At 41.4% G+C, this 20,570-nt stretch overlaps 1 protein-coding gene across 2 annotated transcripts in view; it reads right to left on the bottom strand.

Moving 5' to 3' along the window:
• ACVR1 (activin A receptor type 1) overlaps nucleotides 1-20,570 on the bottom strand; it is a 74,492-nt gene that overhangs the window by 35,334 nt on the left and 18,588 nt on the right. The window contains exons 1-2 of one of the 2 annotated variants that reach the window (XM_063116526.1): nucleotides 6,610-6,630; nucleotides 875-948 (exon numbers count right to left, since the gene is read on the bottom strand). In XM_063116526.1, coding sequence (XP_062972596.1) covers nucleotides 875-941 — 67 coding nt within the window. In that variant the 5' untranslated portion in view covers nucleotides 942-948; nucleotides 6,610-6,630. Of the gene's footprint in view, nucleotides 1-874; nucleotides 949-6,609; nucleotides 6,631-20,570 lie in introns of those variants that run through there. The other variant, XM_063116524.1, reaches the window with a different exon arrangement.

The following is a 20,570-nucleotide window of genomic DNA, read 5'->3' as shown; positions in this document are numbered from 1 at the left end:
GAGACTATATGTAATGCCATCTCTACCGATGGAATCCTGTACAACCAGAGTAATAATCCCTACTCAGTATGTAGCTCCACTCCCTAATCCTGACATCCTCCAATTCCAAAAACAGAACCAGGTTGTTGTTGGTGGTGGGTGTTCCTATAGAGAAGATTGTGTTATAAAGCAAGTCTTTCCAAGTCCAAGATCAGGGGTGAAATGGTGGGGAAGTGGTCAGTTTTTCAGCCTCCATAAGCAGAGAGGGGTATGTGCTGTGTGTGTGCGTAACCCCATGCAAGTGCTGCATCACATCTGTCTCCTGTCCAGGATTTAAGAAGCAAGGGAACCTCTGACTCTGCACTCTAATTAGCATAAAACAGAATTTATTACGCAACAACATGCCAACTGCAATTAAATTCTCTTGTTCGATCAGTACATATTAGTAGTGTTATATAACATTTGATTGTGTGTATGGAAGTTGGAGAAAAAAGTGTTATTGACAAGGAAACTGTAGCCTCTCTTAGCCTTGGAAAAACTAAAACCAATGATTTCAACAACACAATCTTCATAAAATGTTCTTCTGCCATCTGATAGAGCCATAACATGAGTATATAAATGGAAATTACACAAGAACAGATGGTAGAGGGGAAAGTACAGTAGAGAGGCAGTTTTATATCTATATCTATGGGCAGTATCCAATGTTGCTGCTCCACTTACACCAATGACATACTGCTAGTGTAAGCAACCTCTAGCGTAACACCAAATAGCGGATGCTGGCACAACAGATTTCCGTAGAAAACCTAATTCCTCCAGCATACACTATTGGTATTGTGCTAAGGTTGCTTATGCTAGCACTATCTGCCACCCCCCCTCCCAAAGCCAAAGTACTTACCTTCCATGCTGGGTGAAGGAAAAAACACCATCACTAGTAGAGGAATAAGCAGGAGTCCATTTATCATTGTAGATCTAAAGAAAAGAGGAAAAACAGATTCCTGCTTTAAAAAAAAAATCAGAACTACTCAACCCAATTGCATACTTTAAGAGCAACATCACCAGTTGCCTGGATGTCAATTGCCACTTCTCGATTTACACCATTCAATCAGCAAGTCCAAGTTCCTTCCCAACTCCATTTAACAATTATTTTCGAGAGAGGTTTTAAGAGTTTTTGAAGGCGGCCAGATTCTAAAAGGACAAGAACACAAAAGCCTTTTCCTGAACAGCTAAATGCATACAAAATTGCTTAAGAGTCATGAAGAGTGTGTACACATTCACAAATCTAAATCGGTGGACTTTTCAAGCTTCTCATACAGCAGTTAATATCAACAGTGTAATATTGGGGCTCCAAAGTAAATGGCTGAGATCTTGGCTGAGGTACTCCGCGTGCCAACCAAGATGACCTTAAAAGACCACATCCTGCTGAGTTGTGTGCCACATTATATTCTAGAAAGGAAAAGACCCAAGGGGGGGGGAAGGGGGGAGAGAATTTCTCACAAGGATTTTATTGTGCAAAAGCAGTTCCAAACGATCTCAGAAAAATGTGAAGTATGCAAGTTTCTTTACCAGCAAGTGACCAAGGCATTATTTCTGGAATTTACATGACTAAAACAATGAGATCAGGTAAGGCCTGTCAGGCACTTTATTCCTGAAAGACAAATGATCAACTCTGAACTTCACTGGGCCTGGCTCTGCTCTCTTTCCGCACAAGGAGTACTAACTCACTTGCCACTGCAGTCAGCGATGAAATACACACATAAAATATACACGTGGGGCTGGGAGCAGCTACGTTCTGCCTTCACTCTTCCTTCTTCTGACACACACACTGTGTTTGAAAAGCTTCACACACACACACACACACACACCTTTACCTGAAATATAAACCACGTGAGGGACTGAGGCAAAACAATTTGACACTATGCCAATTAACTGCTGCTCTTCCCACACTGCTATGAAAATATATTGCATCACAACTCAAGGAGGGGGAAATAATTCTTCGCAAGGAAGGTGGCAAGGGTACATATATTATGAACAATTCCAACTCAACTTTAACGGGTAAGTGCCGTCCACCCACAAGTCACTGAGAAATGACAACACAAAGCCACAGCTGGCCTGGCTAAAACAAAATAGCAGCAGTATTTAAAAAAAAAATAGCACAAGAACAGGTAGGCCTTAATTAGCTCCTCTCTCAAATGCACACTCCCCACACACATAATTGAACATAATTGGCTGTAAAAAAATCCCTAGTTCTCTCTTGTACTCAGAGCATTCAAAAATGAAACCAACAAGAAAAGAATCTACCCACTTTCTATTTGTAGGGAAGGACCATAGCTCAGTGGCCGTAGAGCACCTGCTTCGCACGTAATGGGCTGGATGAGAAAAAACAAACTGAAGCTGAATCCAGACAAGATGGAGGTGCTCGCTGTCAAAGGCCACAACCTGGGTTTGGAGGTGTGTCAACCGGTTCTGGATGGGGTTACACTCCCCCTGAAAGACTGTGTTCGCAGCTTGGGGGTGCTTCTGGATCTGTCGCTCCAAATGACAGCCCAGATAGATGCAACAGCCAAAAGTGCCTACTATCAGCTTCGGCTGATACGCCAGCTGAGTCCCTTCCTAGAGTTGGAAGACCTAAAGACGGTCATGCACGCACTGGTAACTTTGAGGCTTGACTTCTGTAATGCGCTCTACATGGGGCTACCTCTGTGCCTAGTCCGGAAACTTCAATTAGTCCAAAATATCGCAGCCAGGCTGGTCACTGGTACACCTAGGGGTGACCACATTAAACCAGTTTTAAAATCTCTTCACTGGCTGCCGATTAGTTTCCAGGCGAAGTATAAAGTGTTGGTTATTACCTTTAAAGCCCTACATGGTTTGGGTCCAGGCTACCTGCGGGATCGCCTTCTCCCGTACAATCCGCCCCGCACACTCAGGTGCTCTGGGAAGAATCCACATCAGCTAGCAAAAACTAGATTAACAACTGTTACCCAGAGGACCTTCTCTTCTGCTGCTCCCAGACTGTGGAATGACCTGCCGGAGGAGATTCGTCAACTTGACAGTCTTTTAGAATTTAAAAAAGCAATAAAGACTGATCTATTCCAGCAGGCCTATCCAGTGAAATTTTAGAATGTTTTCAGGATGTTTTAATCATGTATGGTATGTTTAATTCGTTTTAATGTGTATTTTATCTCATGTTTTTATACTGTTTGTTTTACACTTTGAATTGTTTTAATTTTTGTGAACCGCCCAGGGAGCTTCGGCTATTGGGCAGTATAAAAATGCAAATAATAATAATAATAATAATAATAATAATAATAATAAATGGGCCCAGGTTCACTCTCCAGGTAAGGCTGGGAAGGATCTTAGTCTGGTACCTGGAGAGCCACTGCCAGTCAATATAGACACTGGGCCTGTTTAGACAATATGCTAAGCCATGGTTAAGCTGCCAACCCCTTTGGTTAATGTTTAAACCATGGTTATGTAGCCACCATGGTTAGGAATGGCTCACTCAACACACTAAGCCATAATGTTTAATTTAAAATGCTTAACCACTGTGGCTTAGTGTGTCATCCAAACAGGATCAATGGCTGGGTTCTCACAATATGCTAACCCACCCTTAGTGGCTGAGTGTGGGTTGTTGTTGAACAGCGGATTGTTCACTGAGCCATGGGTTAACGTGTTGTCTGAACCTAGGACATTTTCCACAGGGTGGCATTTTAACCATGCAGTGTGGCTTATTTTTCTTGAACAAGCCACCTTGAGAACCCATGATTTGTTGCTGGGTTGTTCAGGGTGGTTAGAAAATTACACTGCATGGTTAACAAGCCACCATACAGACCATGTCCTGGGTTCAGACAACACATTAACCTACAGTTCAAAAACAACCCACACTCAACCACTCAGTGTGGGCTAGCATGTTCTGTGAACAGCCCCAAACCTAAGCTATATGGAGCAATGGACTGACTTGGTATAAAACAGTTTTCATCTACCCTCTCCACCGTAACAGTAAGTCACACAGGAACTGCTATTTGTCTCCCCCTTCCCATAGGAACAGCTCTCAAAATATGTCTTTAAGTACTTCAGTGTTCAAAACAATACCCACAAAAAGGCAAAACATATGAACTCAAAAAGAAACCAATTTTAACTCTGTTTTTTTGCTTACACTTCAGAGTTCCAGTCATATCCCAAGATGAAATGGTATCAGAGGGTAAAAGCAGTTTCAAACTTCCATCTTTCTGAACACAAATTGCTGGGTACTTTTGAACAAAAAGCACAGCATGCTTCAGACCTGCCCACCTTACAGTGAAATAGTGAGAGAACTATACGCGTATGTGTGTGTTTTCTTTACAAGTTGCCTTGAAGGTAGGGTTAGAACAGCTCAATTGACACTGAAGTTACCAAGGAAGTGTATGTGGAGTGGAATGTGAAACATAAAACGATATATGTGAATTCTTTCTACCTTAGGGTTATCTAGACTTTGCATTTCCCATTTCGATTTAGCACATTACAAGTTTTCAGTTGCTGAAGTGACAGCCAACAGAGACCTACTGGCAGAATTAGTGATGGGCAGTAGGTTAAACAGCCTTTCATATATAACTGAAAGGTAACTGAAATACTGTTTACAAAACAGGACAAACTACATATTTAAACTATTGTTGATAATAATAATTAACTTTCATCCATTCGTGGGTGGGGGGACCGATTATTTAAATAATTATTTATCAACACACTGAAAACTCCATAGAAATACCAAATCAGCCATTACGAAGAATACAAGCATCCTTGCCATATCCAGCAGCGGATGTGGTAACCCTCTTCCATTCCTAGGACTAGTTGCTAGGTGCATATTCAGTGTGTTGCATTTCTAGAGCGGCAGGCTGCACTCCAAATGTTCTAACAGGTGGCCCAGAAAGACAGCACTATTACAGGTATGTTCTAGGATCAGATTCTTAATTCATCATGCAGTGCAATCCAATACATGCTTACTCAGAAGTACCACTTTGTGCAATGGTGGGTTTATTAGTGCATATTAGGAGTGCAGTCTTAATTAGGGGCCCTTTAAAAAAGGAAAGTAGAGACAAGCGCATTTATTTTATAACTGGTTAAATGTTGCATTGCTTTGATTAGAGTTATAATGGGCCTTGATAAGGAACGCCATCCATATGTTATACAATACATGTCAAATGTTATTTAAAAGGTGTAGCGATATATAGATAATTATTTGTATTAGAAAAGCTACATGTTGAGCATGGGAGTTCCCAGAGATGCACAGCCATGCAAAAGATCCCACTGCAAAACACACATGCTAAAATAACGATGGATTGGCGTGTACAAGCAGGTGCACATGGGCACACTGCTTTCAGCACACTCGTCTCTTCCATTTTTACTCCACTCCTTCATAGGTTGTAGAGCGTGACATTCGAACCTGAACCACTGGGGTGTTGATGGGGTAAATATGCCAGCGGTTAACCTATGGTTTGTTGTTGGATTAACCTCCAGATTGTTTAGCCCAGAAACCACCAGCTGTCCAGGTTCAGACCTCATGCCCCACAACCTATGAAAGAGCAGGCTGTGGGTTGTGTAGTAAAAGTGGAAGAGGTGGGAGTGCTGCAGGCAGCTTGTCCACTCTCTCCTGCTTCTGCATGGCAACTCATCTCTTTTAGACTGATGGTCTGCTGTTACCTTTAGAAAGCTAGAAAAGTTTTGATTATTGGTGCCTGTAAATATCTATTGAACACCATGGGACGTATTCAATTGTATCGGATTCCCTTTCTCCCCTTGCCCCTTCCAAATGCCTCCCAAATTTGCTCTGAAGGAGAAGTCTATAGGGGGAGAAGAGGAAGGAAAAGTTCCATTGCTACAGTGAGTAGAAACCAATTTGCTTAACATTGGATGTCATCCAGTGCATGTCTTTGGCTACGTGTTTTCCAACTTGCTGTATGCTGCCTGAATATTTTGTTGAAACACAGCACACATGACCACAATCCTGGGCAGAATGCATACAAACTACCATTAGCCTTTTGCACAAATTACCAACATAGCGCTCAGTGCTGAGTTACTGAGGATTTGCAACACCACCAAACCACAACAAAGAGTAAGGAGAAATTTGCACATCAGCCAGCCTGAAATGTAGATTGTTTTTCCATGGGATAGACTGTAAAAGGATTGTTTTCATCAGGAAACCGTCCTATCAGTCGAACCAAATTGTTTAAATGATACTCTTGGCAAGTGGTGGTGGTGTCCAACTATTTCTTGCCTCAGTTCTAACAATAAAAATAAACTAATGATGCAAACCTAGGCATGTTTAGACAGAAAAAAGCCCTACAATTCCCAGCATTCCACACCCAAGCATACTGGGAGTTTTATGACCATTTCCCTATCTAAACATGCATATGATTGCTCCTTAAAATGCTTCATAAGAAGTAGAGTCCAGCTCCCTACTGTAAGTTCTCTAACACAAGCCAACATACTGTTTAGACACTTGAAAATCCGCCAAGAAACTTTTGGAAGGGATGTCAAGATCTCTTACTGGCTGCCATTTTGCTCAGAGAATGCAGGATCTACTGTTAGCTTGTTAATGCAAGCTAGTTAAAAAATAAACCTTGAAAGAAAAGCCATTGATTTTTAAACACACACATCAACTCCACAAACAGATGCCAAGATTTTCAGACAAAAAGTGAAGCTCCATTGCTCCCTTTCTCCTAGATAAAAATGATCCCCTCCGAAGGATGATTGTTAAACAAATAAGAGATTAGAATCCTGAATGTCTGGAGAAGGAACACAGCCTTCTGGACAGCAGTAATTGAGCAGAGCAATCTTCTGCTGCTGCAGCCGGAGGGAGGTGAGATGGGGTAGGGGACCAGTAAGGGGGCAAGGGAATGAAGAAGTGGCGATGATCCAAAACATGAAGCTTTAGTGAGAAATTCGGTATTATTTTCTATTCAAATGACCTGTCACATTAGACATATCCTCTAGTAAGTGTCTCAAAGGCAGTGTCCCAACCCCAACCAACAGGATTCCTTCCCAAATACAGTTTCCTAACATCCAGCTAACCACAACAAGAGTTTAAAGATTAACACTTCCTAATTAAGGTAACCACCCACCCACCCACCCACCGGGGAAACGTATAGGCAGTCTGATAAGACCCACATTCATTCCCCCCCTACTTGCTAAGTTCTCTAGACAGAACTACTTTTGCTAATTTCCAGAACACTACAAAAAAATAAACAAATTGCAGACCACTTCAGCAGTCCAAACCATAGCAACAGTGATTTTGTATTGTAAAACCTTCTAAAGACTCTGAAAATGATACTGGCTTGGAACCTTTTGCTCCATGAATGAAAGGCACTTTCCCTCAAAGAAAGGGACTTCTCCTGAGCAGAAGGGGTCCATCCCTGTGCACATCTCTTCATCCATTCATGGAGTGAGGTTAGGATCCACACCTCAAGACAAGGATGTGACCATTTCTTTGTAGATAGCTACATTCTTCAAAGAAAGTATACCTAGGCATTCAACAGATGTCAGACACATTTTTGATTCAATTTTTGTTCTTTCCAACACATTGTTACATGTGTACACACACACACACACACACACACACACACTTCATTTTTTTTTGGGGGGGGGGAATTATAAAGTAATCTTCCATGACTGTAATTGTGCAAGATTACTAAATAGAAGCTTCAAATCTATTGCCTTTATTTGCTCTGTCACCTATATACATTGCAGAAAAGTAGATATAAACCAATTCAGGCATGTCTGGATTATTGTTACTGAGCATGTCGTACCACATTCTGCCTAATAGGACATCAATTACAGAAAAAACATTCCGTTCCTTCACCTGTGTTGGATTAGATATCTGCGCTACACCTTCTTACCTACCTACAAAGTAAAGGCTAGGTTTTAAGGAAATTGTTTCATGTTTTCAGCAAGTTGTGAGCTTCATCTAAAGCTGTCCATTTGTTTTGCACTGCTAACACCATTTCCATTAGACACAACAAGAACATCTGACGACGTGTAGTCCAAGAAAGCTCATGCCTTAACCAATGTGTTGGGTCTTTAAGATGCTACAAGGCTCTTTGTTGTTGTTTTCAGCAACAGACCAAAACAGCTAACCTTCTGGAAATTGTTCACAAGAATGCTACAAAGTTACAAGTATATAAACACTCTGGCAAAGACTAAACCCTGGTTTCTAAACGTAGTACACTGCCCTTGGAGTTTTAAGGTATGTTCTTCTATAGCTTCAAAGTGTGCATCAGTATTTTCCAAGTTGCATTATTTATTCATTTTTAAAAGGAAAAAAAGGTCTACACAAAATACCTCTGCTTTATGTATTGTTGGGGACAATCAAATGCATCCATGTCTTGGAGTTTATCATGATGTCATTTTTAAAAAAAGTTTCTTGCATTGCATACATTTAAGTTCAAGCAATTAAAAATTCTCATCTGGTATGGCAGGAGTAGGCAACATGGTGTCTTTCTGTGGGCACCAATGCACCCCCAGATACCTTTCCTGGCACCTACACTAAGGTACCTTACTCCTTACAATTAAAAACAAAAAACATTTTCTTACCAACATCTAGGAAGGCTGTGAAACAGGTTTCTGCTAGTGCCGAAAACTGTGGGTTCAAACAAGGTGTTTATCATAGAATCATAGAATAGCAGAGTTGGAAGGGGCCTACAAGGCCATCGAGTCCAACCCCCTGCTCAATGCAGGAATCCACCCTAAAGCATCCCTGACAGATGGTTGTCCAGCTGCCTCTTGAATGCCTCTAGTGTGGGAGAGCCCACAACCTCCCTAGGTAACTGATTCCACCGTCGCACTGCTCTAACAGTCAGTTTTTCCTGATGTCCAGCTGGAATCCGGCTTCCTTTAACTTCAGCCCGTTATTCCGTGTCCTGCACTCTGGGAGGATCGAGAAGGGATCCTGGCCCTCCTCTGTGTGACAACCTTTTAAGTATTTGAAGAGTGCTATTATGTCTCCCCTCAATCTTCTCTTCTCCAGGCTAAACATGCCCAGTTCTTTCAGTCTCTCTTCATAGGGCTTTGTTTCCAGACCCCTGATCATCCTGGTTGCCCTCTTCTGAACACGCTCCAGCTTGTCTGCGTCCTTCTTGAATTGTGGAGCCCAGAACTGGACACAATACTCCAGATGAGGCCTAACCAGGGCCGAATAGAGAGGAACCAGTACCTCATGTGATTTGGAAGCTATACTTCTATTAATGCAGCCCAAAATAGCATTTGCCTTTCTTGCAGCCATATCGCACTGTTGGCTCATATTCAGCTTGTGATCTACAACAATTCCAAGATCTTTCTCGTTTGTAGTATTGCTGAGCCAAGTGTCCCCCATCTTATAACTGTGCCTTAGGTTTCTATTCCCTAAATGTAGAACTTGGCATTTATCCCTATTAAATTTCATTCGTCAGGACTCAGACCCCACCTCTGCCTTGGGATAAGGCTTTGTGGCAGCCTTATCCCAAGGCAGAGGTGTCCTTTGCCATGCCTCCAGTGGCAGCCATTTTGTGGTGGTGCCCACGACAGTTTCTCACATTGTCAAAGGTGGCTTGCCCCTGTGGTATGGACTTTAAGGGGTTGCTATTATTTCACAGAGTCAGGACTTCTGGCCTAAAGGAACATAGGCATATTTCACACCCATGTCAGAGCTCAATTCCACATAGGAAGTTACTCTCAATGGCTTGCATCCAACACCAGCTGCCCACCAGCAGAGCAGAAAGTGCTGCCTAAACTGCACAGCCCCATATCCCCAAATATGCTTTTGTAGCTCTGATAACCCTCTGGAGCAGATTCAAGGAGCACGGCTGGTGTGGGTAGGGGGGGTACAGGAGGTAGGAAAGCAAAGGGAGTCCCATTGCATGAGGGGAAATCCACTCACGCAACATTGGGTTGCGTGCAATGTCTAATTTTTAAGGTACAAAGGACTTCCTTATTGTATGCTTCCAACAGAGTGTCTCTCTCTCTACTTTACATACGGATAAATGAAGACAAAACATGCTAGTTACGAAGTTCCATAATGGGTTTTGAATGAAGATCTAAACTCAGTGTTGGTTACATTATGAACATTTCTCAGAACTGCAAAGGCAGACAAGTACGTGCTTACAGTACCCTTTGCCCCAAAGATATTACTTTCGCTAACAATAAATAAAATTCATGAGATTTCCAACCTTAATAATAGGCTGGAAATTCACTCCATAAAGAGCATAAATAAGGCTCCTGTATTAAAAGGTACCTGTATCTTTGATACTAGTAGGTGCTTTCCCATTCATTATGCTTGTGGCAGAGATACTTCTTCTCCCTAGAAAAATCTTCCAGGCTTCTGAAGTGTTTTCATATTATAGAATCATAGAATAGTCGAGTTAGAAGGGGCCTATAAGGCCATCAAGACGCACCTCCTCTACTCAACACAGGAATCCACCTTAAAGCATCCCTGACAGATGGTTGTCCAGCTTCCTCTTGAATGCCTCTGGTGTGGGAGAGCCCACAACCTCCCTAGGTAACTGATTCCATTGTCGTACTGCTCTAACAGTCAGGAAGTTTTTCCTGATGTCCAGCCGGAATCTGGCTTCGTTTAACTTGAGCCCATTAGGCCGTGTCCTGCACTCTGGGATGATCGAGAAGAGATCCTGGCCTTCCTCTGTGTGGCAACCTTTTATCATGTCTCCCCTCAGTCTTCTCTTCTCCATACTAACATGCCCAGTTCTTTCAGTCTCTCCTCATAGGGCTTTCTTCCCTGACCCCTTACTTGTACGTCATGGCTCAAGACCCTTACACGCTTGTGGAGTTTTGGCTTTTTTTTTTTTTAGCAGATAAGGCAGTACATAAATGTTAAAAAATAAAGACTCTTGTGGCACCATTAAAAAAACATTATAGCATTAGTACATGAAAGCTTGAGGTCATCTCATCAGTTGGATCTAATGAAGTGGATTCCTGTCCACAAAAGTTTGTGCCATAACAAAAATGGATTAATCTTTAAGGCACCACAAGATTCTTCATTGTCCTAATAGAACAAAACAGTGACACACAAGTCATTTCTGTTGAGTCCATGTGAGCATATCGAAGATTTTTTCTTGGCTCCACTTCCTACATGCAAGTAGAAACACTTGAGGTGGGATCCAGGATTTGCTTTCTGTGTACAGGAGGGCTCCCCCATTCAGCAGAGTCCCCTGACCCTGTGTGCAGCATTTCCAAGGGGCTGGAGGTGCTGCCATGGCATGGAGCTCCATTTCCATCAGCCTAGTTGCATGTGCCTAAATCTGGAGAGGTACACACTGGGAAGGAGAAGAATGGCCTTTACTTCTGTAACATTAAAATGACCGTCCAGTGCAGGAGTTTCCTTGCTACTCCTGCCTCACTGACATCATTCAGTGCGAACAGTTCAGAAACGTGGTGTGGAGGTGAATTTTGATGCGCTCATCATGACAATCTCCATGGCCATGGCCCCAAGGAGAGACTAAAAATCCATATCAACAAACCAGTCCCAGCAGTTATTTTGTAAGGCTAATGGGTCCTAATTGCCCATTCAAACTACCCCAAAATTCTTTGCATTACAAAAAAGAAATAAGTATCTCTGCTAAACAATTCTCTTCCTCTGTCCCCCTCTACTGTGAAGACTGTAGCTAAGCTCAGAGGGAACAGGGAAGTCTGGGGGTAGTGATATGGCAGATGGTCAGTGTCCCTGCTAATAAAAACATGCAGGGGCTGAGTCTCTGTGAGCCTTGGCGACACTACAGCACTGGTTGAGAATCCTTAAAAAGTTGGTAAACGCAATTAACTGTGGAACGGCCCGTGGGCTGCTGGAGAGACAAAATTTAAGACAGGGATCATTCAACTCAACACACAGCAGCCTTCTTGGCCAAGACATTGCTTAGGTGCCATCACACTCTTTTACCACTTCCCCCCCCCCCCCCCTTCAGCATTCAAAAGCTCCCGAGCTGCACTTAGATCAGTCAAGATTCTGGGCAGACTACAGCTCACCCAGACAGATTTGTCAATCTTTATCAAGCACCACGACTTCCTGTTAAGTTGCGACACACTGAGCTAGAAGGCAACATCAGCAGCATGCATATATGAAGGATGTGTTAACAATGTGTTGCATTCACACTTACAGGGGAACTGCTGCCGTAAATAGAAAGCAGGAATATTTCTAGCTCATGGAATTCCCCCTCCCCCCTCTTTCCAAGAAGTTGCCATTTGTTATCTTTGCCTTTGGATGTTTATGGAAGGTAATCAACAGGAAGAGGGATTAATTGATTTCTTTTTTAGAAAAAGCCTTTGGGCTTTGTGAAAGGTACAATAGTGAAGGGGGGAAAGGCCTGATTAAATATCAGCTATGACCTCAAAGAGTGGTTTAGTTCCATTTTCTTACACAGGCCTGAACTCTGCATTCTCCCCCACTCCCAAATATTGTAGTGGTTAAAAGCTTTCAAAGCTTTCATAAAGAGTGATTAAAACAGGGATGCTGCTAACTGCAATGCCCATTATCCATGTGGCCATGCTGGGTGGGCCACAAGTTTTCCTGGCTGTGCTATAAAATAATGGGATGATAATTTATAATTCCGTTGTTTTCCTTTCTAAGCACTCTTTTCTCTTTATAAATACTTTGCTACCAGCATGCGCCCACCTTTTGCATGATTCAACTGGTCTGCTGCTGTTAGACTGAAATGCCCCAACTGCTTTTTCCTTCCCGCAGCCAGAGAGTATAGAAACAATTGCTAAGCCAGGAGAAAGTCAGAAAATACAAATTCACAAACTGCCTTATGCCTTAAAATTCACACATCCTGGTCTCCTTCTCACCCCTCCCGCAAACACTGAAATACAGTTAAGCTGACGTAATTTTCTTACACTGAAGCTGGAGAAGCATCTACCTTATTGCTATTTTTTCCCCCAAAAAATGAATAATTTGCAATGTGATTCAGATGCACAGCTGTTCATTAAATATGTCCACCAAAAATACAAATATGAGCAAAGAAAGACAGTATAATGTCTTAGGAAAAAACAAGCAGGCTAACTGTACAAGAATAGGAAGGAGTGGGGACGGAGTCAGTTTTAAAAGGTTGCAGCATGTCCCCAGAGACTGGGCCATCTGCAAATATGATAGACTAAGCCAAGAATACATTTAGAAAATGTAAACCAAACATTGCAATGCCACATGTGTGTTCCCTTGCTCTCTCCCTGCACCTGAAAATAGATTGCTCTCTTTGCTTATTTGCAAGGAGAAATTTATTTGTTGTTGTTGTTGCTCAAGGGGAATGTTGTATTCTCATATTAAATTTAGAGTGGTTGCTTTGTGGTATTTAGTCTTGAAAATCTGTCACTTGATACTTAAGAAGGAATTACCCTTGAATTTGTATAATTTCATATTTAACTTCCAGGGGACTCTAGTTTTATACCTCCGCTTTATAGAACTAGATTGCATAAAAACGATGCACAAGATTTTAATATCCCAAGAAGAATCATTGTCCTTCATGCCACAAATGCCACTGCATTGGTGCAGTGTTATTTAGTGCTTCACATACAACCCAACCTGGTGCACTCTAAAGGTTGTTGGACTACAATTTCCACCATCCCTGCCAATCGAGCAAAGGGTAGTGGATAATGGGAATTGTAATCCCAAACATCTGGCCAACGCCAGGTTGGAGAAAGCTGATAAAACTCACTCAGTATTTTTTTACAACAGCCCTGTAATGTAAGCCTGTATCATTATCCTGATATTGCCTCCAATATGAGGCAATATTTGAACCAGGGACTTGCTCACACCCTCTATACCAGCTCTAAGTGAATCCCACCTAAAACATCATGCATACCTTACTTCAGTTCAAGGGAGCATATGGACACTTAGTTCACATTAGGAATGCACCAATTGGTTTCAATTTGTCAAACGGACCCCATCAAAACAGGTTACTGCAGTATGGATGTAGATACGCCTCCCAAAAGCCAAAACATCTACAAGCCACAACCAATGGCTCTTGAAATTCAATAAAAGCTAAGCATGTTTTCTCAGAAAGAAGCCCCTCTAAGTCCAGTGGAAGTTATTCCCTAGGAAGTGCTAAGAGAACACAAGTAGTTGGGTGCTGTTGTACTCATGTCCTGCTTATGGACTGCCCATTGGGCCATCTGGTTGGCCACTTTAGGAACAGAATGCTGAACCACATAGGCCTTTGGTGTGATCTAGCACAGCTCTTCTTACAATTGCAGCCTCTGGGTCCAGTTAAAATCCAGTTTTATGTGCTCTCAGATTTCTTTGCATATCATCAAAATTTCTTATGCAATTTTTACATTACTTCTGCAGGAGAAAGCAGTATACAGTATCAGAAGTAACAAAACACTGCTGTTTCCCATCACGTTCTCATACAAAAGACATTTGCATACTTATGTGCAACAGTGAACATCAGGGATGGGGAATGTGTGGCCCTCTGGATGTTGTTGAACTGTAACTCGGATCAACCCTCACCATTGGCTACACTAGCTGGGGCTGATGGGAGCTGCAGTCCAACAACATCTGGAGGGCCACAAGTTCCCCATCCCTGGAGTATATGCTCCACACACAAAAAGTAGTGATACCTGTATAGAAAAGTCACTGAACCCTTAACACAGCCTAACAAACAAGTCCACAAAGTTACTTATTGTGCTTGCTGCTGCTGAATTTGTTTTGTGTTATTATTTATTTATTGTTTTTAATATGATATCAGGAAACCACCTCGGGGTTATAAACCTCTTTGGGAGCCCTTCATAGGACTGAAAGGTAGCATATAAAATATTTAATAAATAAAATATAATAAATACATTATGAGAGCCCTTTTTAGGGGCAAGGATGTAGGATAGAAATGATACAAACAATAATTATACATCAGATCCCCGATGATGAACATTATCAACCTCTTAGTTTTATACTAACACCTACAGTCTTTAACACACGTATTTTAAGCAGCTCTTATATCTGAGCCTTTAGGTAACTTCCACCCTTATCATGAGAGTAAGCAATATTAATACAGAACACATGCACCAATTTCTAATGAAAGTAGTGACCACAAGAAAAGGGGTGGGCACTTTTAGCAAATAGTACATAAATGCAAAATTTATATTGGTATAGTACAGATTTTTTAAAAAACAACAACACACAGCTAATTGTCACCAATATTGTAATTATAAAGCACTATTATTTGTCTTCAAAAACTAAAGTGGATCAAAAGAAAACTAAGTATTTATTTATTGCATTTTCATCCCACACTTCTTCCAAGGAGCTCAAAGCAGTACACATGATTCACCTCTCCCCCAATTTTATCTTCGTTGCAACCCTGTGAGGCAATTGTTGAGTGTGAGAAAACCTGATTGGCCTAAAGTCACCCTGTAAGTTTCACGGCCAAGTGGGCATTTGAACCCTGTTCTTCTCCAAGACCTAGTCAGATGCTTTAACTGCTACTACACATTGTATATCATGAAGTATTACCATGCTGAACAAGTTGGTCCAAACAGAGATGGAAGGCCTCAGAACAAGCTGCCCAAACAGGAGAACATCAGATTAAAATGGGAATCACAGCTGGGGTTGGGATTGCAGGCTGCAAAAAGACCAGATGGTACACGAATATGCCTGTATGCGTAATAGGAAATTAATTATTATTTATATTAGTGCCCTATAATGAAGATGGGTGGTTCGCAAAACAAAACTTAAGACCACAAAATACAGTAACACAATAAAACCTAGTATTACAACCTTTAAAAGTTAAAACAGAATAAAAACCAAAGGAAAACCCAACAGCCATGCAAAGCCTTTTAAACACAATACTAAACACATTCTTTTTTAAAAACAAAAAACAAAAAACTGAAGGACTAAAAAGCCAGGGAGAATATAAAAGTCTTCTCATCTGGGGCCAAAAAGACCACAATGCAGGCACCAGGTGAGCCTCTCTGGGGAGGGGATGTCACCACTGCAAAGTCCCTCTTCCTTAATAGCCACCCATCTCACCTCATAAGGTGGGGGGGGCACCTGGAGAAGGGCCTCTGAGGATGATCGTAAGGTATATATGGGAAGGCACATTATATGAGAGAAGAGGATCCTTCAGGAAAGAAGGGACTGCCAGACTGCAAAATGCAATTTACTGTATTTTTGGTTAATTTCCATTAACCCACTTTCCAAAACACCTCAAGACATATGTCTTGAGTTCCTAATAATAATAATAATAATAATAATAATAATAATAATAATAGTAATAATAATGTGTCCCTCCTGATCTATATGAGGTATAGTGATCTTTTGCAAGAACTGAATCCAAATTACCTTTCCAAATCAGGAACACAATTTTCTTGGTGAGAAAATGCCAAATAGTATAAAACTCTTTTCTTAAGAGCTATGGTGTGTACTCACAAGCTTAAAAGTAAGCCCTTCTGTAAAATGCCCCCTTCCAAATATCTCTACATTTTAAAATACCCATTATTAGGATTGCCTCTTTATTTTTAAGTCAAAATTACAGTCAACCAAAGTGGTAGCTTCAAATATTGACCTTTACTGTAATGTAAGGAATCCTTTCACAGTCCATCAAAAGCTTTTAAAGCCATGGAGGAACTTTGCTTCCAACAAAACCTATTAGCCGTTGATTGAAAGTGATAAAAATTCTAGATGGTTGAGGAGGAAAACACTCCACAAACACTTATTGGAATGTTTTCTTAACGTATTTTTAAAAGCATGAAAATAGTTTGATAGTTTAATTAATAGTTAATAGTTTATTCATTTAGTTGGCATAGCTTGACAATTTGTTCATTTAATTAATAGTTTAATTTATCTGATTGGTTAAATAAATTTCCATTCGATCATTAGAATGGTAACTTTTTTTTCACAATTACAAAATTCAGAGTTGGCTACCAGCTAGAACACAAATTAAATTTAAACAACTTTAATCAATTACTACTTAAAACTCTTGCCCTGTTCAGGCATTAAGCCTGAACAGGGTAGGCCAACACATGTAGGGACATGGGGCCAGATACAGTGGCCCCGCCCCCTCAGTTTCAATCTTGCCACATTGAGCTGTAAGGTGTAAACAGGTGTTCTAGTCACATTCACTTGAACAGGAGTAGAACTCCTGTTCAGACCTTATGCTTCCTTAGAACTCAGGGGCAGCAAGAAATATGATATAGGGGGGATCAGCTAGCACACACAACTCCATGCCCCCACACGTATTGGCACAACCTGTTCGGGCTTAACACTTGGACAGGGCTCACGTTATGCAACAAGGTGTGTGTGTGTGTGTGTGTGTACAATACTGAAGGAATACGCCAGGGATAGCCTAACATCTAGGAAAATAAACACAGGTGAATAGGATGTAGGAGAGGCAAAGGTCCATTTTAAAGACGTGTTTTTAGCTGTAGGGCAGAGAAGAGAATTTCTCGTAATGGCTTCGCCACTAACTGGCACCATGATGAAATAAAAAAGGTAGGTTACTACCAATACAACAGTATTCTTGACATCTGAATCTCTGACCATGCTCAAATAATAGCTGATGTTATTTTACCAGTTAACTAACCAGCATCTGAACCCAAAGTTGGGAGGGAAACATGACCGACTGCTCACATTTGAGGACATAAAGAAACTTCGTATTAGTGAGGTTTATTTCTACACTAAACAATCCCATGCCTGCCAAGAAGAATTTATGTTCTGCTTCAACACATTACACTGATTCTTTATGATCTAAGGGGTTTTATTTGATAAAAGCTTCTCAGCTGAGAACTGGAAGTTAGCAGCAGCTTTTAAATCCAAAGCTTGACGCGGCCACATTGACATATGCTAACTGATTTTTAGTATGGAATTGAAGCAACACATAGTTCATTTACTGTGGCTGCAAACTTATACACATGTTCCTTTGGAGTAAGTCTTATTAAACTCAGTGGGACTAATCCCTTGAGTAAATGCATAGGGTTGCACTGTGAATAACGCAACCCATCTCAACAGAGTCAACTTGAAACTCTACAGATCATGATCTGTGAAGACCCCTTTTGTCCAATTTTGACCTTCTTGTTGCTGCAAATAAGTTCTTACCATGAACTCTACTCTCCTGGGTCAGGAACAGGCCATTTAACCGGCTCAATATAGTCCTAAAGTGGAAATGCAACAAAAAGTGAATCCACGTTTTAAAAACCCTACCACTTGCCTACGGGTGCTAAAAAAAATTAATGAACATTTTATAACTCAGCATGTGTAAGTAGTATATCCTTTGTATGGCTGTCTATAGAAGCTCACATTTATTGCAAGAGAGCTAGAAAAAAATGCAAGGAGGGCTGGCAATACAGTCAAGAGGTACAGTCAAGAGGCAGGGTCTGAACTGTAGATTTTATTTTTACCAGCTGTGTACTCATTCAGCCTTCCAGGTCCCCATATTGTACCTAAGGTGATGAGGACGGCCATGCAAGACTCATCCAGGGCTGAATGGTTTTCCATGGAACACAACTACTGAACCCAAGAACAAGGAAATGCAGCTTTTTATTTTGATCACATTTACACACAACCTTTTTTCCAAGGCGCTCAAAGCAAAATATATGGCTCTCTCCCTACTGCCACTTTCCACTCACAACAACCCTGTGAAGTAGATCAGGTAGAGAGATGACTAACCCAAAGTCACTGAGTAGAGCTTCATGGCTGGTTGAGGGTTTGAACCCCAATTTCCCCAATCCCAGTTAAAACACCACACCATGTTGGGTCTCTTTAAATAATTAGATTTCTTTCGTGTAGGTCTGTTCCACAAACAGCAATATATACAAAAGCGCAAAACAAAAATCAACCCCATGCTACAATCTGTTATTTCCATCCAGCATTATATAGGAGACTGAAAATGCAAAAGATGTGATTGTGAGTTAGAAGAACATATGAAACTCCCCCGACCCTCCTCCCCCACCCCACTACACACACACATTATTTTCATCAGTCTGTGCAGCTGTCTCCTTGTGCAGTTGGCACTGATCACTGCCAATCTGGGACTTATTTCCAGTGAAGACGGCATTGTTTTATTAGCTACTTAGGCAGAGCATGCACCATTAATGGAGTTTTTATCTCTCCATTTCCCTGACAGGGCAGAACCAGCCAGTCTGACTCTGTTATTATCATTAGGAAAGCTTATTTTTTCCACTCACTATCTTTAATCCAAACAACATCTGGAATTATAGCTGTTATCCAAGAAAGAGTGAGAAGGAAAAAATAAGTACTACGTTAGCTTCCAGGGAACAAAAGTTTACATTTTGTACATACACAAAGATTAGATAAAACTGTTTCCAGCTATGCAGCTTGGATTTTTAGGAAGTTCTTATTTCCGTTTTCCCTGTTGATAAGGTTCTCAAAATGTCCATTATATGATCTTTTTCTCTCTTTCAAAACAATTTCAAAGCTATCACAGAGAAACAATGCAATACTTCCGCCTTCAGCACCAACATTACACACAGAAGTTTTCAACAGGGAAGAGCTTTAGGCCTTTGAAGACGGAGTAACATGCCAAGGACTTTAATAAAGGGAAATTAAAGAGCCCTTGGCTGAAATATTATTATTAATGTGTACATTGATGAGAAAGCAGTCTGGCGCCAAAGTAGCCAGCATATATGTCCCACTGTAACAGACAGCTGTCTCCAGTGTCATTTAAGTATGCTTTCGCTTAAATCAACCAACCCTCAGTGCCTCTCAAGAATCAATACGGAAAAGAGAGCCTATGTATGCAGCGCCCACATGAAACCAGGATTCTCGATCTTCATTGTGATTATATTGAACTTGCCAGCTCATTTTCCAGGGAAAAGAGTACCCCAAGGCATGCTCACCGATTCACTCTCTCAAAAGGCAGTCGCCTGAACATTTCACTGCTTATTGCAGCAAGATGTACAGACCCATCCTACGCACCTTTGCTCAGAAGTAAACCCTGCCGGGTTCAATGGGACTTTCTAGGGAGAGAACACGCAGAAGGCTACAGCCTTAAGTTCACTAGGAAATAAGGCCTGCTGAGTCTGGCAGGACTTCCTCCTTCCAAGGAAAGATGTTTTAGGACTGGATTGTAAATCATAGCAGTGAAATGTTTCACTACTGCCTTTTTCTTAATGCACCGCAAGAGAAAAATACAAGCGAACTTAAATCTGCACTTAACCTTCCTAAGGAGTCTACCTCCATGGAGAGCTTCAGCTACGCAAGAACATTTCAACACACACACAATGCCTTAAGGTGAAACAACTTGTTTGGGAAACCACTCCAGAGCACAGCACATTTTCTCCCCATTGTTCCGTAGAAACCCCTGCCATCTTAGCAACAGGCTCCTCGGTTCAGACATGAAGCCGTGCTTTAGAGCATCACGCCATGCTGTTAATGACAGGCTGTGTAACCCGATTCTCTTGGTGGGCGTTTGGAGTAAGCACTTCCTTCTCTAGCCCCCCATCCTATTGTCCCACCCTACTGTGCCAGCTGTTTCTGACAGCCAAATTGCTGTGCATTAAGCAATAAATGCTGTCAGAAAAGGAACTTTCATTTTTGTAATGCATAGGCCTCCACGGACAAATTATACAGTTTATAGGGCTAGGCTGCAAGAAACTGCTTTAATGTTGAAAAGCTGCCAAATATGCAGCTT

Source organism: Elgaria multicarinata, chromosome 2 (genome assembly GCF_023053635.1).
Source record: "Elgaria multicarinata webbii isolate HBS135686 ecotype San Diego chromosome 2, rElgMul1.1.pri, whole genome shotgun sequence".
NCBI classification, from domain to species: Eukaryota; Metazoa; Chordata; class Lepidosauria; order Squamata; family Anguidae; genus Elgaria; species Elgaria multicarinata.
Note: the sequence above shows the minus strand (reverse complement) of the source record. Positions and strands in the feature narration are given on the sequence as shown.